The following is a 23732-nucleotide window of genomic DNA, read 5'->3' as shown; positions in this document are numbered from 1 at the left end:
ACTAAAATAACACTAAAAATAGGTGCTGGAAGTATAAAATTTTTACCTAAAAATTAAATCATTGACTCTGTAAAGTCATTACTATTTCAGAATAATCATTACTACTTGCTACTTTCCGCAAATACTGTATTAGATGTTTCTGAGCCACTTTCAAGAGCAGTGCCTTATCTCTATGGATCTGGTTCCCCGCTTTGTTACATCTTATATTTCACTAGCATTGAACATGTGTAGCTAGACATGTGACAATGTAGGCATGATGGTGTGATCAGAATAGCATATCTAATCCAACCATCACTTACAAAATACGTATTTTGAACAAAGGTAATTAAAATGAGTACAGAAACACAGTAAATTTGTCTGAACAGATACAATACTCACTTTATGGGCCACGAATAAACTATCTTTAGATATGCATATTTTTGTAATTGCCGCTTTGGTGTTCTGGAATGGGGCATCTACAATCGGTGTAAGCAACAAAGGATCCAAAAACCACAAACTGCCATCTTCCATACCACAAACCAAGAACAGACCTAAACAGAAGAGTAGCACTGTAATGGTTACTATCACAATCACACAAAATACATTTCATGTTATAGAATAGTACCACAATGTTAAAATTCAGAAGTGTCAAACCAAGATGTTTTAAACAATAATATTTCCCAAGAAAGAGTTAATGATTCCAGACGTTATCTATTTTATATTAAAACCAAAAATTTTGCAAAGTGAGACAAGGGAGCAGTTTAGTGAAGAAGAAGAAAAAGTCACCAGGACTATGATTTTTATGTGAAACATTACTTCCTTATTTATACATTGTATACTTACTGGTATATAAGATTTTTTTAACACATGGGCACTAAGAGATTTGTTACAGCATACTAACCTGAAGCACAATGCAATACCTACAAGGACCACACACTGCGTAACTACGAGGGCGTATGAAGAAGTAATGCACAAGTCAATTTCTAAGTAGAATAATATTTAGTAAAAATTAAATTAGTTACTAAAAAGGGAACTAGCTGGGTGCAATGCAAGATCTAGTGATTCCAAATACGATAGTGTTCGTCAGTCACCGTTAAATGGTGATAGTGATTACAGCATCAACTGTGAAGGAGCAACGAGCTGTGATAAGATCTCTTTGTGAAAAAGGAAAGAAATTTGGAGATATCCATTTGGAGATGGTGGAAGTTTACGGAAAAGACTGTATTGACCGTACCAATGTGTCTCAACCAGTTTGTGAAAAATTGCAGGGATAAGTGGCACCCTCAGATTTCCATCTGTTTGGACCATGAAGTTCCTCGGCGGTGAGAAGTGGGACTTTGACGATGAACTCAAACATGCCATTCGAATGTGGCTCTTCTCGCAGCCAACGGAGTTCTATGAGACTGGGATTTTCAAACTGATCCATCACTGGGACAAATGCCTCTATATGCATTTAAGTTATGTGGAAAAGTAATAAATGGGTAATACTTTCATTTCTGTTTCATATAGACATTTATCACTTTTTCTTTCTTACACTATGTGTGTTACTTATTGATATGCCCTCGTACATCATCTAATATTTTTTCCTTGTTTTAGCATGCCTATTGACATCTGACAAGCTATGTTCAAATGTTGTAGGCACCATACACAAAAAAAATAATGGAAGGAACAAAAAAACTAATTGGTTAAAAGTATTTGGGCTTGAAAATAGTTTCAAAAATTACACTTCCCAATGGAAACTGGGAAATCTGCTTAAAATGTGAAACCAAACATATGTTAAACTTACCACTGTGGCCAAATTTCAAGCACTGCACCCCTACTTTTTTTTCATTGTTGGGAATATTTTGTGAAATCAGCAAATGCTTGTTTTCATAATTGTACATCCAAACTCTGCCAGCTTTGTTGCCCAAGCATAAATGAGGTCTAGAACCAGAAAATTCAACACAATCATTAAAAAATTATGTCAGCCCTTTCCCACCCAACTTACAGTTACCAGATGTTCTCTTTTACCCAAACATTAGCTCCTTCATAACTTTTTTAACTGTCCAGAATCTAGAAAATGTCTTTTTATTTAGTATAAGTGAGAGAAAAATAGTTTCTGCTCTTTTATTATCACTTTGCATGAATTTTTTTTCACTGTTTGCTGGAATAATGCTTTTAATTTATCATTCTTAATATTTCTCTCTTTGAGGAAACCTACATTTCACTAACATCAATGTCAGATGCAACACTCAGCATTCTGGCATCCAGATTTATTTTTTGCTATTGTAAAAGTAAAGTTTACCTAATTCATAGAAGTATTGTTTCAGCATTAAAATTCTTGTAATTTATATATATATATATATATATATATATATATATATATATATATATATATATATATATACCTATATATATATATATATTATCCAGGATTGCATTGAAAACTTTAAATTATTTATGGGTCTAAAAAAATTTTAGTTGAATAATAATGTATTACGTGTCGTCTGTTTTGTTACTCATCTGGTAATCCTATTGCAACCAGATGATGGCTCCAAAGGAGAGAAGCTATAACACAGGAGAGCCCCCACAACACTGCTACCCTATGTTACCACTTGAGCATATTTTTCTTCCAGAACACACTTTATCCTTTACGTTGTACATAAGAATTTGCGGTAAAGTAAAGACTGTCATATTGAGCCTCTGCTAAAGTTTTTAAAAAGAGGATAAATAAAAACTTTTATGAGGTCTGAGTTGAGTCAAGTGTTTGCTAACCAATTTCAAACAAATAAAAATCAAAACAGTAAAATTAAAAACTCTTCAAAAAGTTTCAAACCTTTTGGTAAACAAGAGTCAAGTTAACTGAAGGGGATACGAGGGTGCAAGAGGCAGAAGGATGGGGGGAAGAGGAAAGGATAGAGATAGTGAGAGAGAAACTTTTGATATTCAAACCTACAATACTTTCCTGCTTATAAACATATTATTTAGCAGTCCCAATATTTGTAGGAGATCCAAAAACTTTTTTTTATAACATTGCATATTTTAACATTCCCTACTTATAATAGAATGAAACTTTTCAAATGGTTTCAGAAATAAAAATCACAATGAATCATAATAAATAATAAATAATGTAGATGTATGTTTATTGTAACGTGTTAATTATTTACTTGATTAAGAAAAGCTAAAATACAAAAGTTGTGTTATAAATCCAATCACTCTAGGACTTACAATTCAGGATGAACGTCCATTGCAGAAATGTGTTGCTCAGAGCCATGCATTATAATATGTTGACTGCTGTCACAGAAGGTGATGAGACTAATGTGACCACTCTCAGTAGCTGAAACAAGGTGAAGAGAGAGTAAAACAATATATAAGAAATCATAAATTCAAACTGATCTTTAAATGCAACAGTGTATGATAATGAACATACAGGCATTAAAAGCGACACAACACAAAACACCAGACCAAAAATTTAGAGAGAAAAAAATATTAATCAATCAAATGTTTCACCACTCCTGACAAGTTTCATGTTGTCAAAAATTTGAACATTTCTACGATTATTTTTGTTGTTTTTGTCTCCTTTAATTTCTGTGCTTTCATTATTTTACATTATTTTAGTACATTATGGAAATACTTCCAAAAATGCTGTAACAGCCTAACCCTCTTGTAACATCTTTTATTTCATATTTTCCAAAAAAAATTATTTAAGTTTTAAAGCAAACCGCATTCCCCCATCCACTGGTAATGAGTATTTACATGCACACTGCTACACTTATTAACTCAAAAGGCAACACTGCTTCATGGACACCGTATATTTTTGCTATAAAGTTTAAAAGTGTAATTCCTTTTCAGTGTTTTTGTAACAAATAATTACAATTTTTTTTAAATAACAGTGAGTCCTACTGAAACGTTTCCTGACTGGCAGAAAACCCCAGCGCTCCAAGTGCTAATGCTGTTTGGTTTCTCTGTAGCCGTTAATCATAATGCATCGTGCTCATGTGGCAAGGGTCATGGGTTTGATTCCAACATCTCGGCACGATTTAAATTGTTTGGAGCCCACTATATATTATTGAAGGTCCTGTTGTCTTAAGCCTGTGTGCATACTAGTGCAATGTACCAAACAAACAAAGCTAATGCAGTGCCAGCACCACATGAAAGTCCCACTCATAAAACAGGAGTATACCAAGCTCGCAATTGCACAATTGTATGCACTGACTAACATTAGCCCTCCCCTCCCCCAAACATCTTAAAATTTTCAGCAAAGGCAGGCCACATCCATTACCATACGGATTTAACTTTTTTTTTTGTAATTCCATAATAATATAAACTCCCTAGTGTTTTCTTCCAGCCCCGGGGGTTACCTCAACCAAGCTCGACACTGGCAGATCATTTTACTTAAATTTATCTCACTGATTACTTGTTTTTGTCACGAGTTATGAACACTGTCTTCCCTGGCTACGTGGAATGGTTCAGCCTGCTTTGTAGCAGTTTATTTAGTTAAATTCAATGTATAGGTACATTAAAAAAAATAAATTAACCTGTGAACTTTAACCATCTTAAAGGCATTTTTCTTCACCGCCACAAGGAAGTCAGCATGCCACGTCTCACACATGGGAGACTGAACAGCCCATGTTGGACAGTTTGTGAAGGCATCTCTTGCAGTCAAAGGTGAGGGAAGAGCTGGCCTTTCTGTGTATTGATAGAAAACTTTTGGTATTTTGACTGCATGTAGTAGATACTGACATCACAACTTTAAATGAATTTACCCACAAAATATTCTGGGTGTCAAATATTGTTACTGAATGATATACTACTGTAATATTTTTTTTCTAAATTTTTATATAGTAATTTTATCTTGAACAATGTACTTGTTTACCTGAGACCTTTGAGCTTGATAATGTCTCTGCTTGACATGTGAGGGCGTACCGGTGTTGAGATGGGAATATCGGTCGAGATTAATGGGCGCCACCACGTGAGTGGGCACGTGGACCCGGCTGGAAAACTCTTAACTCAGGGCGTTACGTGGCCCGTGTGCGGCGAGATATTAGCCCTCCTGACTTTTTACATATCACCTGTCCCTAACTAGGCCCGCTCTCAGCGTCGGGCACGCTCCTAATTATCGCAGTGGGCTCTTAGGGCGTCCCACACGCCGCTGACCAGGTTAAGGACCCACGTGGCCCCCCCGAACACAAAACACGTACTCAGTTAATTGGTTTTTATTTTACTCACGGTACACGTCCTTACACGATCCTCCGTTGATACAGCTTTAAACGCCCGAGGCACGAATTAGATTAGGTGAGGAGGCGAACCACGCACGTGGCCGCCTCAAGCCGTTACTTAATACACCGATGAGATAAAAACTCTGAAGAGTGAATAATTATTACTTAAGCAGTCTCTCCGACCGAGAGAGGCCCCGAGGATGAAAAAAGAAAGTGATTTGAATAAATTAATTTACAGTATTACTAATCGGTGAACCAACGGTGATGTCCTCGGGGTGTCTGCAGAGACGTCCGCTCTCGGCCGGCTGTAGAAGGAGACTGGGATGAGCTCATGGCTTGCGGGTGGCAACATGGCGCCCTTCGCGCCGAACACAATTACCGTTACAACTTTGCTGTAGCGTGCCCCGGGTTACTATTAGAAAATACATAAATCCTTTTACAATAATTATTAAATTACTTCCCTGTCCAGACCGTCTGTAATAATTACTTATAAACATAAAACAGGGTTCAAATGAGTTGCATGCTAGTTCCTCCGTCGCCCGCTAGGGAGCGTCCTTGTTCGTGCTTGGACTTATTAAATAACAAAAGATCATGAAGTTATTAATTAAAAGACACATGCATAGCCATCGTTACACTGTTTTGGGGCGGAAAGAAAAAGGATTACAATATTAATTAATATATATTAGGGGTGCGGCGCACTGCAGCTAAGCGCCCTCTTGCTGTAGTTCGTGGCGCGCAGTTTGAATCTCACACGGCTACGTACGTCACGACACAAATGCCGGGTAGGAAAGGTGGTGGGAAAGGGAACGGAGGATGATCAGGCTCGTGGGGCGAAGCCCTGGCTGACGTCACATGTTTGTAAATCTCCTACCTTTTCTTCATCACGGTTACTGGCCTAGAAGTGTGTGACATGTTTGGAACACCAAAGAGTATATAATACTGCTCCTTTTTTGAAATATGATGCTTTGTTGTGAGTAAATCCACAAATATGCATGTGGTAAATCAAGTGTACAATTTCCAAGCAACTAATCTTAAGGTTATTCCAACACAAAAAAAAAATTAAACTTACACACTACAAAATCCCTAACAAAGAAATCCTTTCTTTGCAAAGATAAATCTTTCGGAATTATACTTCTGTAAATCATATCATATTCTTCTGACCGATCCTCATCTTCTTCAGTGGCACTTTCTCCTGGACTTTGTGTTGCATCATCAACTGTAAGATGAGTGTCCGTCACTGAAAAATACAACGTACAGTGGCAGATAGGTACAGAAATTTTTTGTTGGTGGGAGAGAAAGGGGAGGATTTAAAAAAAAAATTGAAGAAAAAAAATTTAATTTTAACACGGTTATTAAAAAAATTTACATTACCATTGATACCAACACACTGAAATATGGGCAAACCGTAGTAGCCATTCTTTGAAATAAATGGGGGTAGTAACACATCACAAAAATATAAAGAAAATAAAAGGGGTTAACTTCAATTATTTCAATGAAATAATTTTGCTGCAGAACCAAAATTCACGGTGGACGTAGAACTTTAATCAGTTAAACATATTCTGGATGCTCAGTGTTCCATCTTAAATACTTGGCTTGACGTTGAGTTTTAGGATCCAATAACTCAACATCAAGCCAAGAACAGTTCGTAGGCCAGTAAATTATTGTTCTGAATTGGGGAGGGGGGGGGGGGGGAGGGGGGAAGCTAATTAAAAAAATTTAAAGTTATATGCATTTTTTCAAAAGTTTTTAAATCTTCACCCTGCACCAAATTATTAAATACTGTAACAAAATTTTTTGCAGTACAATCATTAATAAACCTACTATTCATAGCAATTTAAAAAAAAAATCAATAATGCTATATGTTATGGGGAAAAAATATTATTTGGAATAATTATGTGCAAAAAGTTTTTAATCTGGTAAATTTGATTGGTCATTCTAAAAAAATTACTTTGCTAACTTAGCATGTTATTTTCAAAGATGGCTAACTAAAGCACATAACTTACTAAGTTAGCTCAGTATTATTTTTTACAATGTGTTTACTCAAAATTACCCAATTAAAAATTGTTACCACATTAGTTGTGCAACAAACATTTTTTCCCCAAAAGTATAAGTGTATTATTTTATTTTGAAATGTAATTAATAGTAGCATTATTTATGACTACATAGTAAAAAATTTTATAGTCATAGTATTTAATGCTTTGGTGCAGGGTGGAAATTAAAAAAACTTTTGTAAAAATTACCTGTGACTTGAAAACTATGAATCTTTATGAATTTTTTTTTTTATTCAGAACCATTATTAATTGGCCTGTCAACTGTTCTAGGCTTCATGCAGAGTTATACGACACCTGTATATACATAAACAAAAAATGGTGCATTGTTCTTTTTAGGAAGAAAAAATACTTTTAGTTCCAGAAACAGCATATCGCTCATACATAAATGCTTCTCAACATTTACAAAGTTTGACAGGACGAGCAGCGAATTAGTAAAAATTTATACATATGGATAAAATTAATTTTATATAAATAAACTGTAAAAATAAAAATACCAGGAAGTAAATTCTGATTATAAATAGTGATATACAATATATTCTAATAAAAGATATCACACAGGAAAATAATTATCTTGATAATACATTTACAACTATTAAAAGTTTAGTGACCACTCAAATTGTATTTCAACTGTGACCATTCAATGAACAATATCATACATGCTTGATTATATTATTACACAATGAAATCGTTGACTGACTTATTACTCACTTGAATCATGACTTCTTAAAGACCTCAACTTAAACTCTAATATGTGCCATGAATTAACATATTTTAAGAAATTGAATAAAAAAAACTTGAACCAATCGAAAAAGTTCAGCTTCGATTAGACATGTTCACAGTGACAACATCAGTAGGGCTAACTAAAAGAATGTTTCTTTTTCTTTCTACTGCTACTTGAGGCTGATAGATAATTAAATGCAAATTTGTAACAGCCTTATGATGTCATGTGTTCTAGATAATAAATTTCATTATCGTGATATGAGTAACACCTTACCAACAGACACTGATGCGTGATCTCCTGCATCAAGCTCGGTGTCGTTCAGATGGAAGCTGATGGAAACCAGACTGTCCAAGCAGAAGTTCTGCCACCAGAATAAAATTCTCAGAATTCTGTCGTAAAATTTAATGCGGCCCCGTGTGTCACCTGTTACAACATACCTAGAAAAATATAGATGAATTAGTTAAATTCATACGTAATCGTGTCTCGTAAAATATAGAAAAAAAAACATAATAAAGAAACCTTAAAAACATAAATTTTTATTATCATTATATTCACACCATTAAAATTAAATGATTGCATTGACACTGATATATCAAAAAGTTAATTGACAGCAGTTAAAATTTCAAACCTTTGTTAAGTTATGTTTTCTTCTCTAACTGGTCACGTTAGTTTTGAGGTGATGACATATTTGTGTGACAGAATAAATTCTTGCCAGTGTTTCAACACTATATTTGGTCTGACTAGGTATGTGAGGTACGAAGCTGTATAAATGCGTGGTCTTAAAGGGGTTGGTACAATTTGGGTCATTTTATTATGTCCATCAATAACAGGGACTTAAAACTCTGACAGCAATAAACATGTTGTGAAAAGCTTTTCTCTGGTAAAATTTCTCTTCACAGGCAAAAAACAGATCTGCTTTAATGATTATGATAATCATAGCCAGCATAAAGCGAACTTCAAATCGAACATACCTATATTAAGTAACATCAGTACCTACATTAAAACTTATTTAATGCTTATTTTTAGTATTTCTGTTTAATAAACCCCAAATATTGGGTTTCATACAGCCAGTGGCATAGCCAAGATTTGTGTATGGGGGGTGTTAAGAAGCATGCCCCTCCCCCCCCCCCCCCCGTATTAAAGCGGGGGGTCCGGGGGTCCTCCCCCAGGAAAATTTGGATTTTAAGGTGTAAAATAGTGGTATTTTAACTGTTTTCGGTACTTAAATTTAAATATTGCAATGGTAAAATTTTTATTAATTTTTAATATGAAATTTTTTGAGTGATGAATAAGAAATTTAATTAAATATTTAGGGCTAAGGGGGGGGGGGGGGGGTTGAACCCCTAAAACCCCCCCTTGGCTACGCCCCTGCATACAGCCAAACTAGTATGAGAAGCCTGTTAACATCAACAATTTATACACCTTAAATCTAGCACCTACTCTATGATCTTAACTACTTTCATTATCATTATTTAAGTTCTGACGTCGACCGGGGCTACGCCCTCCCTAAGCCCGATGTGCCTCACGCCGTCGCCACCCCTCTCCTCCCACCACCACCCTCTATTTCAAACCTCCCGCCCCGTGTGCAGGTGTGTGTGCGTGTGAGGCGCCAACAAGAGGCAGTGCTAGAGTCGGTGCGACGACCCCTTTCTTTTATTAAAATAAACATAATGTATAAACCTTTTTATGTAATAAAATATCCCTAATTGTCACGCCTCAAGTTTTAGTAAGTAAGGACGGCGCAGTGCCCCATGCGGGCATCCGCAGAACTACCCGCCAATAGTTTTTAAACTTTAATAAGAAACAACACCATAACTAAAGGTTGTTAATTATAAATAAGTGTACTTAAATTATGTTTGTTTTTTAAATAATATTTGTTTGATTAAGTATGTTACCGGACGGCTGCCCGGTAACAAAGCGGGAACTTAACCCTTCCCGGCGGCCATGATGCTCTGGTCTCGTCAGTCTGTTTCCGTTCGCCGCCTGGAGTAGGAGCGGCCCGCGCACCTCGTCGACTTCATCTCTTTTGTTCACTGATCCATTAGTTTCCGTCGCATCTTTAAATAAATCTAAAACCTTGTAACTTCTTCGAGGCCTGCTCCAGGTGGTAGACTCTTTCGCCTAAATATTTGTTTTCCGTTTACGGATATTTCGTACGCGTAATACGTGATTGACTCTCGAGGTCAGGCCACGCGGTGTCCCGGTCAGCCTATAAACTGGTTATCACCCGCAACGGTGTTTTTTAGTACTTTACGTAAAACTCTTTTAACATTTTTGTAACGTGCCGTGTAATAATTCGCCTGTGCAAGTTCGCTGGTAATAAAATCACTAGCTCAGAATGTGTGGTTCAGTGGTCACGTGTATAATTCCCTGAGTTCCGAGGCGTGTGGGACGCCTCAAGAGCCCATGAACACGACGCACGAGGGGGGAGATTAGCCTAGCCCCAAACGGGTCACGTCACGACCCTGAGCCGAGAGTTCGTAGCCGGGTCCACGTGCCCTTCCACGTGGTGGCGTCCAAATTACTCATTTTCGTCCATCCGAAAACCCCCCCTACGACAGTTCATATAAACTTAAAAGTTCTTAAAAATAAAATTATTTAACTTGGATAATATTCATTTTACCACAGTTAAAAATTGAGTTTCTATGAGAAAATTATCATTAATTTCAAAATACAGTAAACTCCCTATTATCCGCGGGTGGATGATCCGCGGTGCGTATTATCCGTGCATGCTACGAAAAAATACAGCACAAATGTAAATCTGTAATAAGTGAGCAAATTTGAACTCTACTGACGAGTGTATTGTGTGCAGTATACAGTAAAACGCCACAGGCCTTCTCGGAACTCACGTAGTAGGCTGGCATACATTGCTATTTTTGTCTCTGTCGCGCTTTGTTTCTAGTCGTATGGTTGAGCACTTTTATGTTTAGGCCTACATTACTGAAATGTATTGTATGTTAATTATTCAGTAAAGTACTAAAATTGTAGCACCATTTAAAATTTTTTTACTGTTAACTGTACCTTTTACTGTACATAAATTTTTAGATTTTTAAGTTGAAATTAATGTTTCCTTTTTTGTTTCTCATTTTCGGTTCTTTTGCGGATTATCCGCGATTTTCACTATCCGCTGTGGCCCTGCTTACTTAATTTCGCGGATAATCGGGAGTGTACTGTAATATAAGACATAATTTCTCCATACAAATGGGTTTTGCAAAGGCATGCATATTTGATTCATGATAAATGTTTTCACTTTAAAATCCAACTAAAATCCGTTTAAAACAGCAATAATGATGGAAGATTTAATGCATTGTTTTGTGTGTATCTTTGTACCTGCACTGACTTAAATATTTTCTAATTGACTTTAAACTCTTGAGATTCATAATTGTACGTAATATACTTCTGCTTTAGAAAACAACAAAGGTGACAGATTGATTTCATGCTGTTAGAGTTCCAACAATATTTCAAAGTTATTTTGATGCATGTTTTACCCAGGCCTACCAAATAATATCATAGTATAAAACATTACTGCTAACTTAGATGCAAAATTTCAAAAACTTACATATCAACTGAAGTTAAAACGGTGATGGATTCTTCTTGAAGTCGGATCGCTTTAACATAATTTTTAACATTTGAATCATGTTTTAGGTTGTATGTAGCAGTATATTTCTGAGTACTCCAAACAATAACATAACCTGCAATCCATCACAATATTTTCAAGAAACTAGTACATTTGGTACATGGGAAAAAGATTAAGGAGTTTGAGCAGTTAAGGCAATTGCCATAAATGAAGTTTTTGTCTCCTCATGTAAAATCTATTAGTTTGTTTCTTTACTAAACTAGTAACTCAACTATTAAAGTTTTCAAATGTTTTAGTTTACAACAGTTTAAGTTTACAAAGTTGCTATGACAGTAAGAAACATCAAATTAAATTTTAAAAATTGCTAGGTTTATGTTCTTAAATTTTTTTATAAACTTAGATTCTAGCCTTTTCATGTTTATATTACATTTAAGAGGCCACTGCAGTGTTTCAGGGGCACTACGCAACCAGCGTTACCTCATAAGATTCAATGCTATTTTCATTTTGCTTATAACTAATTAACTAATATAGATTTCGAAATGAAGCTTTCTTGATATGTAAGACAACGATGCTCTTATCAAAGCCCCATTCTTCAAAAAAAGTGCATAAATTATGGTTTTATACTAATCTTTACTAATATGCATAAGTGTATTGTCTAGGTTTGAACCATAATTTATGCACGTTTTTGAAAAAAGGGGCTTTAATAAGAGCCCGTGGAATCTGTGCCCAAGGGTTTTGTGTGGGGTTAACCAACACAATTAATTTTCTATTTAGGGTTCTTGTATATTGCACACTTCCCTTATTTTAAAAAATAACTCAGTTATCACATACATTATATTTAATATGTAAAGAGAGCGGAGCAGCTAATTTTTTTTCAATTATTAATCAGAGACTATAAAAGGTGGGGCATAAAATATTTCCATGTAGCAGGAGCGCACACTGGTCCCCACGGGATCTACGCCCATTGTCATGCATACTAGTACTGCTGTGTAAAGGTAACAGATTTACTGGCTATTTAGACTGTGTAAAAATTCAAGTAGTTAACACACCTTGAGAAGTAGCTGTTAAAGCTTGGTGGGTACATGGCTGATATACAGATTCCGAGTAAGATCCCAAATGCTTTGTCATTCTAGCTTCGGGAATGTGGGCAATCAAGTTTTCATTTTCCTGGAAAATAAATGTACACTGCTCATGCAACCTTAGGACACAATACCTCTAGTGCAATGTGTGTAATTGTTCAGCCGGTGACAACATTTAACAAGAGTAGCCTATGTAACATGTGCCAGTAATGATAACAGTATTTTATGTTGTGTGACATTACAAACAAGCTTTGACTTATTACCTGCCACAATGTTACTTTAATGTTCTTTGGTATGAACTCATTCGTAACTAATATTTAGCTTAACTTATTTTAAGTACTGACATCGTCCGGGCCTGCGGCCCCTTTTAAGTCCGATATGCCACCGCCCAAACACCACCCACCCTCCATTCAAACCTCCCGCCTACCCGTGCGTACGTGTGCGTGCGTGTGTGTTCGCCCGGCAAGAGGGCGCTGTCGAGCCAGTGCGCCGCACCCCTAAAATATAAGTAAATATAATTGTGTTGTTTGTTTTTATATTCCCTAAGTGCAACGTGACGGCAGATCGGCCGGGAGGGTTTTATGTACTTTTATTTTAAAACAATGAATTAAAATATCATAGCGTTTCCGGACATTCCCGAGGAAACCCAAAGCAAGACAATAATTAAATGTTCATTTTATTAATTATAATATGTATTATTCTTTTCAAGTATTCATAAATTGTCACGTAATTTTTAAATAATTCTTGTCATGTTAATTTAGTTTCCCGTGGCACGAATTCGCAAATATCTTAACGGCAATTGTTTCGGCGGGAGGACGCCATGTGAGTTGAGCCGAGCCATGATCTCAGCCCAGTCCACCGCCATCAACGACCGAGAGTAGACGCTTCAGCACTTCGGGGACTTCACCGCCAAGTAATTCTGTTTCAATTTAATTCCGTATAAATTGTTTTCTTTTTGTCCTCGGAGCTCCTCTCGGTCGGGGGACTGCATAAATAATTGTCTTACGACCAGCAACGGTCTTTTCTCTTTTGTACTACGTAATGTGAGATGTGACCACGTGGGGGTCTTCACACCTAAACCAATTCGTGCCGCGGGCATTTTAAACAGTTTCAATCGTGTACGTGTACGTGTGTAAGTTGCATTCGCCGAATAAATCAGGTGTGTAAATCAAATGTATTATTTTCTTATTTAAATCTGTTTGGCCACGTGGAGTGTGACGGCGTGTGGGACGCCTGAGAGCCCACTGCGTAGATAATAGCGTGCCCGACGCTGAGAGCGGGCAGGGATTAGTGCTAGGTGTTTTCAGGGGGGAATTAAAATCACGCCTCACATGGGCGACGTCACGACCCTGGGAAAGAGTCTCACATCGGTCCGTGCACGTGGCACGGTGGCGCCCATAAAACCCGAGCACGCATTAAAATTCAGTCAGCAAATATCAGAGACTACGGCCCCCGTATCAAGAGGTGCCGCCACGAGTGGCACCGTAATAGTACTCACCAATGAAACAAAAATAACTTGTTTTTCTGTAGTTAAAATAAACATAGTAGTTTTATTCTCATTGAAAGTAATTCTTTGTATATCACCAAGACCAGCATCTAGCACACATGTTCCTGAAATCAAATAAATTTCAAACTCACTTTAAAATATATACATAATAACCCTACAAATTTCATATGAAAGTATTATTAAGTAACTAAACTAGAAACAGCAACTGGAATAATTAATGTAGACAGTTTTAAAAAAAAACTTGCACCAGAGATGGGCAGCCAATGTTGTGAATATAGTTGTGTTGAAAGTGCTTGTTACAAACAGGCATACGTAACAATAGAAACAGCTTCTACGTGACATTATGAGTGCATCACAGAGGGAGCTGGACCAAGGCAACGGAACAACCCCACTAAGGTGAACAATATTATGTGGATGCCTGCAGTCCAGCCTTCGGTATTACTTCATAAAAACTTCTTAGTAGGTTTCACAGACAAGCGTTCTTCGTGGATGATCCTCACTTTAAGTGTCTGTAGGCGAGAAAGTTACCCACCAGGTCTTCAGTGACTGTAATCTATAAACCGCAAGATATATTCAACTATCAAGGAATTGCTTGGTTTTTGGTACCAGAAATTGGCACTGCATTTGAGTCCAAGAAGATTGGGTCATCCTTGGATAAGTACAGGGCAGAGCAAATGGGAGCGCCATCATTCCGTCTGAGGCTATAGTGGTTGAGTGGTCAGATCACTCACCTTTTACCAAGTTTTAATGTTAATACTATTTTGCTTACTTCGGTACATATTAACTAATGTAAAAATTTTGGAACTATTAGTCATTTTATAAATGATATAAAAATCTGGATTATTAATGGCAGATTAATAAAAGTGTTCAGCTGCAAATGAACATTGTTAACTACCAAATACTAGAATTATTTTTTACATAGACAGCATGTAGGCTGGATCCAAAACCTAATTTTTATGAAAGTGAAGAGCAGGTTTTTTTCAGCTTGGATGCTTACCATCTGGAATGTCCTTCCCAGCAGACCACAACCAGATGGAGACAGTCGGTTGAGACGTGTTGCTGACGGTGACCAGGAACCTGGCACACGGACTGAGACCCACCAGCTGAATACCAGCTTCAGGGTGCGGGGTGAACAGCGTGTGTATTGGCAAACTGTAGGGTGGATCGAGTCAGTTCCAAGAATCAACACTGGCCTGCCATTCCTATGCATTACGGCTACAGTTGCAAATCAAGGGGCCCGCCTAATCATGGGTGTATTTATGTTACGAGAGGCGGGATGTAAATTGTGACACTTGCTGGTGCTTCTAGCACAGTATTCCTCTAAGCGCAAAGCTGTGGACTGGCGTGCAGTCTTCTCAATGTGCATAGGACAACTATGATATTTGAGCAGTGACCATTACATTATACAGCGGAGATGTGAAGTTATAGGTGTAATGCAAATCCCTGAGTACTTTCAAGAATCTCTTCGGGTGTTTCATGTTTAAAAATTATTCTAAAAACACATGTTTAAGCCATTTTTACTCATATAAAATTATAGTTGAAAAACAGAATTACTCATTTGCCATCAGCGTATTCTTAAATGCTTGTCATAAACAGACACCACTCAGATATCTTGAGCAATTTACAAACTGCATGGTTTTTTTCTGAAGCTCTACACATCTTATGTGTGCCCAGGTAGGCGGGGCCCTTAATGAATGCTTTATTAGAACTAAAAAAATCTCATAAATTTAGAGGTTTTGAAATAGATGAGTTGTGAAATAGTGAGATGAAGCAGCAACTGAATGCATTGGCGGGGGAACGGAAGCACCTTGAGAAAATCCACCAACTCATGGCAATATCTGATAAGTGACTTGCCAAAAATCCAGCTCTGACCCTGACAGAAATGTAACTCATACCACCATGATAAGAGGCGAATGAGGACTGTGGCCATTAGACACAAATATTTACCGGCGATTAACGTCCCACACGATCACAACATTATCAGGACCATTGTCTGCGGTCGCTAGCCACCTTCCTGAAACATCTGCAGAAATGGAGGTCACTGCATTTTGCTGAAACAGGTAAAAAACAAAACTGCTGAACAAAATGCAATTATAAAAGATTTAAAATTGCACCTAAGTATGCAAACTTACATGGCCTTGCAGCAATTCCATTTCTTTAGTACTGTAGTCATATAAAACACCCAGATGGCTACTTGTGTAAAATATGACGTTATGATGGCAGTTAGTCAAGTTTACAACTGGCATCCGTTTGTTAAAGCCAAAAGACCAATGGGGATGCTGGAACATAAGGAATGCACAACTGAGTATGGACTTATGTTTATAAGCAGAGCAACATTTTCAGGACCTCTATCGTACTGAGGTAAAAAAATCAACTTATTATTAACCAAGCTACATTAAATAATTTTAGCCTTATGAGGCAATAAAAAGAAAATCAATTAAAAAAAACTTCAAGCCCTAAAGTTTTCATTTCAGAAAAGTTAAAATTAAAACTTTATAGATAAAAAATTAATTTATGAGTTGAAATCTTTTTCGTGAAGGCATACTTTCACACATGTAGTAGTAGTAACATAGCATGCAAATAACTCCTGTAAATAAGATTTTACTTTATTTTTTTCAATAAATATAATTTTTTAAAAACTTTAAAAACTTACAAAAGGTGTCAGTTTTCCTTTAGAATTGTTACTGCCAACATTTTCACTAGTAGGAAGTTCATTTTCTTTTGGTGCTTCTGCAGAATCACCTTGTAGATTACTGGCATCATCTGTCACCAACTCAGTGGCTAATTCCTTTTTAGATCCTTCAAAAGACATAGTAGCAAATTCCTGAAAATGTACACATACAAAATAAAAATTATTTTTAAATACTTAAACCTTCTTTTGAATTATTTGGGAATGAGCATGTCAAGTACTATTTCATTTTAAACAAAAACTCTAGTCCTGGCAATTAGTATTATGGTAAAGGCTTTTCTGGGTACGGTGGCAAGAACTCCATCCAAACTAGCTCTCTGTTTGTATATATGTTCCACGGTACTTCAAGGCAGACAGTTTCTACAACACATATCCCACCCACAGTAGCGTAGCCAGGATTTGTGTATGGGAAGGGGAAGGGGGGTTTAAGAAGCATGTTCCCCCCCCCCCTCCTATTAAAGCGGGCGGGAGGGGGGGAGGGTCCTCCCCAGGAAAAATTCGTATTTTAAGGAGTAAAATAGTGCTATATGAGCAGTTTTCGGTACTTAACTTTAAATATTGTAATTGTAAAAATATTATTAATTTTTTAATAAAAAAATTGTATGAGTGATGAAGTATGAAATTAATTAAAGATATTTTAATCAATCCAAGTGCCTTGTCCACATCCACTCAAAATCATAAATCATGCTTGAAGCTCGACAATACAAAAAAAAAAAGGAATAAAAATGGTTGGGTTTTCGGCAGAACTGGCCTATTCCTGGAAACAATTAGCTTTAGCTTGAAGAGTTACCCAGTCACCACCTGCTTATAATTACCGCGTTGGTTAAATACAATAGGTGTAAGATACCTATTTGAAAACTTGGGACCCATCACGGCATCACAACCTTATAGCTTCTGCTCGTGACAGGGGTAGGGGAAGGGAAGGAGAATCAGTAGGGCTCGCTTACTCTTCCCCTCCAGTGCAGTAGCCGGTGATAGCAGGCTTTTAGCTAACCTGCTTTCAGATAATAAAAAAAATGGGGGCTAAGAGTGGGGTTAGAACCCCTAAACCCCCCCCCCCCCCCGGCTAAGCCCCTGCCCCCCCATGATATAAGTGCTGCTCAGAATGCTTTAGTTTAACAAGTAAGCTGCATCTGTACATCGAGTTGTGGCACAGGCAGTCTTAAGAGCATGCATTGAAGAAGGAAAGAAGAAAGAAAGAAAAGTTTACAAACAAAAAAATAAACAGGTTTACATCTGAAACCTTCTGACATGTATATTTAATTTATTACTTCGAAAAGGTTGCAGTTTAATTGTTAGACCACCCTTATCTCCACTGCTAGGGTTCTCTTCTGACAAAATAGAAGTCTCAGTATTAATTCCCAAGCCAGTTTGGGAAGTTTCCAATTTTATTCCCTTGTTTATTGCTGGATGACCAGGATAACTTTGGAATAACTGAAGGATAAACTAAAATACATATATGCCTCAAAGGCATCTAGATTATAATTAGTAAGGAGTGTTCCCTGCCTTACGGGGGTTTAACCAGGTTTCAAGCTGACTATCCATCATCACTGTCTAGTATGAGCAGCCAAGTAGAATCTTTAAGAGTTAACCAAATTGCAAATGACTAAAAATATTTCAAATGACTATCATTGTAAATGTGATCCAAGTATAACATACAGTTTGTTTCTGGTTCATTTCAAAACCAACACTGTGTGATGAGAAATGCTAATTTTTACCTTTCATTATTATTAAGAAATTATACCAATTTAATAACAGGGATGCTTCCTTAATATTTTATCTGTATTTCATTCAAATGTATAATGATTTGTAAGAAACATGGTTCAAATTTTTTAATATCCGTGCAAATAGAACCTGAAAAAATGAAAACGGATATAAAGTTCTTTTTACAGTTTTTCGCTGGAAAAACTGACAATTATGTAATTTATGGCTGTGAAGTCAGAGGAGATATTTACATTTTAGTCTAAACTGAATATCTGATTGCTTGCCACTCATTCTGTTAATTTTGTAGATATTCTGGAATAAACATAATACAATCTGTTATACTTTTTTACATTTGCAATAATACTGTTAATCTCTATTTGCCAAAAAGTTCCAATAATCCAGTTTATGTTTGTACATAAAATTATAATAGAACAAGCACTTGTTTAGGGAAGTAACACATGTCAAAATTCTCTGTTCTAACTCTCGAAAGCAAGGACCATCAGGTAAGGGTACACTGCTGAAATTCTAAACTTCACTCAAGGAGAGCAAGGATTCTAACTAACTGCTTAAAACCAAAAATATATTTTAATTTTCTCAGATTACCAATGTTTAAATCATTACAATTTTTGGTATGCTTGTTCAGGATTATCACTACTCCAGTACCTAGGTAGCATTAAGGCTGTTGCATATTCTTGAACATGAAAGATTAACTATCATCAATCTGGTTTTTTATTCACATTTTACTTTTTACAAAATTAAAGTATATATGCTTTAAAAAACCTACTTGGACCATTTCACAATCTTATAAAGTACTTAGCTGAACTCTACATGAACATAAAATGTTGAAGAAATAAAAAACATAGATAATAGTCCGAGAATGTTTTTTTTACTACCCTGACATCACAATGAATGACTTGCTTAGCAAAGGTTGGCTTTCTCCTTCTGTGTGAAGGCCACACCAAATACTATGTCAAAATAAATTTATTTCATTTGCAGCACAAATGTTTCATGTTGAACGTGAAAGGTGCATACATATTCATGCTGGGTACAAACTGTGAATTGCACATTGATGAAAGTTTTTTTAGTGTAAAATATTCCCCCTCAAATTTTTAGATAGGTATGCATGTCTAACACATATTATTTGGATGATGTGGTCAGGGGCAGTTTCAAAGCGGGTGGGTGTCGGGGGAACGGGGAGGGGGGAGGGGGGGGGGGGGGATTTTACCACCTAACAGCCGAACATTGCAAAAAAAAAATTGAATGCTGTTTATTAATACCAACACTTATACATTTATCAAAGGATATATCGGAGATGAGAAAATTACCTGTGCCTTTTCAAGGAATTTATAAACATGAAGTTGGCAACACTGTTTGGTAACTGTAGTGTCCGAGATAGTTTCGCGCGCTGTTAAAGTAAACAAGCAGCAGGACACTGGACACTGCTATTAATAGCAAGCGTTGCTTCGGTAAACCACATTTTTGTCAGCTGATTGACTGCAAGGATTAATGCAGCATGGTTTTAAATTCGTAAAAAAAAATTGACATTACACTATTGATACTAAACCGTTTTCTTCCTAAGGTCGGAATCACAATAGCCCGTCGCCTCTGTCCATCAATCACGTGACCTGTAGCCAATAAGATGACCCGAAAACTTTAATCCGTCCGTCCTACCATCGAAAGCTTGATAACTTCATACTTTTGACGGACTGACGGACGAAATTACAACCTCCAAATCATTTCGGTGTTTGCGTGTCAAATCTTATATTCTAAGGTATTAAAGTTTGTTTAATTGTTTAGCTACTTCCAAAATTATATCTTAACTTAACGTTTGAAAACATTTGAAAAGCAGAAGTGTATTAATTATGCATGGTAGCACTGGAAATGTGAAAATAAATACTAGAGTGAAAAAAAAATTGAGTTTGAGTTATAAGCACTTAGTTTACATGATTGTTTAACTAATATAATTACATGAGAGAATTTTTCCCCAAAATTTAAGTTTTTTCAACGGTTGTCAGCACTGAAATGGAAAAATACTATGACGGACGAGTGGAGTGAAAAATCATTCGGTGGCTGATGGACGTGACGGGCGATTGTAATTCAGACTTATGTTCCAATATTCTCGGTAGCGCGGCGGCAGAGGGCACAGTTGCGAAATTTTAGGGGTAATTTTTGACCTCGTCACTAAAAAAATTTTTTTTTAAAAAAATTGGCTTTAAGCAAATATGTATTAATTATTTTTCTTTGTGTAGGCATTTATAGTTGCTATAATATTATTAAATACGTGATTTAGTCCACTGGCTTGATTACTTCATTATTATATTTTAATACATTTTGCAGGAGGCACGAATAATGTTTTACAGCCACATGTAATGGTTTATATTACGGTATTAATTAAATTTGATTGGGTAGGAGGAAGGTCTCCAAACATTTGAGACATACTTTCAGTAGCTATTGTATTTCTAGGTTACCAAGATTTTGTAATTATCCGGTTTCGAAACAGTCGAGGTTTTTGCTTGTGAATAAGATGAAATTACTCTCCGTTTATTTGCCCAAGACCTTTTTAATGCTCCAAGTAGGTATTGCATTATACTTGATCTGAATTGTTTTAAAAACAATTAATTTAGCATTTTAATAATATTTAATTTTTTCGGTTAATTTTGAATTAAATTACCAGGTTGGTATCATCAATATATTTATTCTATAAGTATGGGATATAAGCAGGGTTTTTCAATATTGTTTCTGTTTTAGGAAAAAAGTCCGTGACTTCCATATCTGGTAGTGTTTTCATTTTTGTGATTAGCTAAAGGGCGCCGGTCCCCCCCCCCCCCCCCCCCACCCCCCAAAAAAAATCACTTTCTTCCTGGATCCCCTCTGGATGAGGTTGCACTCTTGAGTTCTTTTCGGAATTTCATTGTTCCAGAAACGATCCGTTTAGGCCCTTTCTAAAATGACACGGAAACGTCAAAGCAGAAACTGATCCGGACCCACAAGTTATTTCCGTTTCATTATTCGTCTATTGCTTCTGCAAACGGAAACTCATATGTAACAAAAGGTAACCAAAGAACTGAAATTCACGATAAAAAAATAATTTATTGAATACATTTTTAATTTACGAGGACAAAACACGGTCAGTATAAACAAATATATAAAAAAGTAAACCACAAAGTAATAATAGAACACTTAAGATATTCTTATTATTGAAAGAATTTTTCACGTATTTCTAACGTAAATAAACATTGATACCATTGTGGTGAAATACTCGGTTTCTATTATTCGCACAGAATAACGTGCACGGAAGAGCTGAGGATCTTCGAGCTAATCCATACGGGTACGTATTCACATGCATGCATTTGTAGATACCTACTTCGTTCCGTGAGATGTCTCCGTTGACGTAATCCTTATCTGTTTCCGTGTCATTGTACAGCGACTGTTAAAGGAAGGTGCCCTTGAGTACCTAGTACGCATTTCAGGAAAGGGAAAGTTTTAATCATTTCGAAATTTACAAGGACTTGAATCAATAGCGCACAGATTTAACACACACAACGCTAAGGATCTAAACACTAAATAGATAGTGAGAAAAAACTAACTTAATTCTAAAAATTAAAGTATTTACATACTTCACATAAACAGAAGCTACGATCATCTCACGTTACCTTTTAGTATTATTAAGTCAGAAACGTATGTAACCTAAAAACTATACTAAAAACCACAATGAAGTCATAATTTACGAAAAATTATTACTAAGTAACAAACGAGATTTGATCAAATTTAAATTTAAATGAAAGTATGACTTCGCTTCAAATACACAAATCGACATTTCTATGGCAACGCTTTTCCTGTTCTTACAGCAGTGTTACCATTCCCTTTAGAGTTCTCATAAAAAAAAATTCTTTTCACTTTTTCTAATGGAGAATCGTAAGCCAGACGACCACGTATTAGTGCAAGGAATGAAAAATAGTGATTGAAGGTCAAAAATGCATAACTATCTTAGTAAGCATAATATGAGATTCGTTCTAAGCTATTATTTGCTGGCTACATTGAGTTGAAAACATTGGAAACATTTTCACTGCATGGAGTTTGAGAAAATGTTTAATCGATCATTATGAAATATTGTATAACATATATGATGTTATGTATTTATGTTCTTAAACTAGGTCCAGAAGTTAGTAGACGTTTCCAGAACATTTCCAGAAGAAATAGGAACTTCGAAATCTACTCTCGCCTGTAGGTTGTGTCGAAAGGGATTTTTTTTGTGCGTTACTTTTCATTGTTTTCTAGCATAAAGAGGTAAGGATGGACGAAGGTTTACCAAATTGCCACCAACATGTGTGTTTTATGCTGTGAGCTTAGTTCACATTTTCTCTTGAGTACTAGTGACCTAAAAAAACCAAAGCAAGGATCTAGTTCAAGTTCCGCCCAGGGCAAGAAGACAGCTAAGCGCCTCCTAGCTTCACATACGCAATAATTTTATAGTAAGTACGCATGTTCGCTCTTTCAAACATGGCGCCCTACGAAATTTTACACCCGGGGCATACGAGCCCCTTATTTAACTACCCTTTATCTGACCCTGCCTTAAAAACTGATGAAGATTCTTCAGTAAGTACCTAGATCAGTGTGAATATGTAGGCTAATGTATAATATTTTTTTCCCTAACCTAACATAATCTTAAAGTGTCACTCTATTACTGAAGTGGAGACTTTTGGAAACCCTGCATGGAAAACTTCCCGCAGCCCCGATTTTGGAGCAGGGCATTCAATTTCCTTATATTTCACAAAATAATAGAGCTCAAGAACATTTTATATCAAATTATTTTCATGATTTTCAGGAAAAACATTCAACTGCCTGGAAAAAGTTCAAGCCACTCTTGAGTGGTGAATATAAATATGAATAAAGTGAAAATGTGTTAGTTTATCTTGTAGCCAAGCTTCCGGTCAGGTGATGCTGCCTTTCTTCGTCACCACCAGAGATCTATTTCTTGCTATACCGGTGAGATTAGGAAACGATGCATCCGCGTTTGTGCTTAAATGTTTACTGGTGACTGTGACAGGACGTGACTTATGCTCACTGCGTCAAAAACACCCTGTCATAAGGAGGCTTGGTTTCAAGGAATGAGAGATTAAAACTCATTTCGGACGTACGAAATTTACCGAGAAATTACAATCTTATCATTTAGTCATCAGTTGCAGGCAGTTAAGGCATATTTTAGGTACACGTTCGTACGTCCTCG

General features: G+C 36.4%; 1 protein-coding gene across 4 annotated transcripts in view; it reads right to left on the bottom strand.

Moving 5' to 3' along the window:
* The window catches only part of LOC134532897 (cilia- and flagella-associated protein 251-like), a 59647-nt gene extending 37298 nt beyond the window's left edge, over window positions 1–22349 (bottom strand). For 2 of the 4 annotated variants that reach the window (XM_063369928.1, XM_063369927.1), the window contains exons 1-13: window positions 22159–22349; window positions 16766–16936; window positions 16245–16391; window positions 16060–16163; window positions 15110–15264; window positions 14104–14216; window positions 12576–12693; window positions 11509–11641; window positions 8223–8386; window positions 6247–6414; window positions 3187–3295; window positions 1766–1902; window positions 379–530 (exon numbers count right to left, since the gene is read on the bottom strand). In XM_063369928.1, the coding sequence (XP_063225998.1) occupies window positions 379–530; window positions 1766–1902; window positions 3187–3295; window positions 6247–6414; window positions 8223–8386; window positions 11509–11641; window positions 12576–12693; window positions 14104–14216; window positions 15110–15264; window positions 16060–16163; window positions 16245–16391; window positions 16766–16924 (1659 nt within the window). In that variant the 5' untranslated portion in view covers window positions 16925–16936; window positions 22159–22349. Of the gene's footprint in view, window positions 1–378; window positions 531–1765; window positions 1903–3186; window positions 3296–6246; window positions 6415–8222; window positions 8387–11508; window positions 11642–12575; window positions 12694–14103; window positions 14217–15109; window positions 15265–16059; window positions 16164–16244; window positions 16392–16765; window positions 16937–19830; window positions 20130–22122 lie in introns of those variants that run through there. The other 2 variants (XM_063369929.1, XM_063369931.1) reach the window with 2 other exon arrangements.
* Between the last annotated feature and the right edge of the window lie 1383 nt (window positions 22350–23732).

This window comes from Bacillus rossius, chromosome 6 (genome assembly GCF_032445375.1).
Source record: "Bacillus rossius redtenbacheri isolate Brsri chromosome 6, Brsri_v3, whole genome shotgun sequence".
NCBI lineage: Eukaryota > Metazoa > Arthropoda > Insecta > Phasmatodea > Bacillidae > Bacillus > Bacillus rossius.
This window is presented reverse-complemented; position numbering and strand designations above follow the sequence as displayed.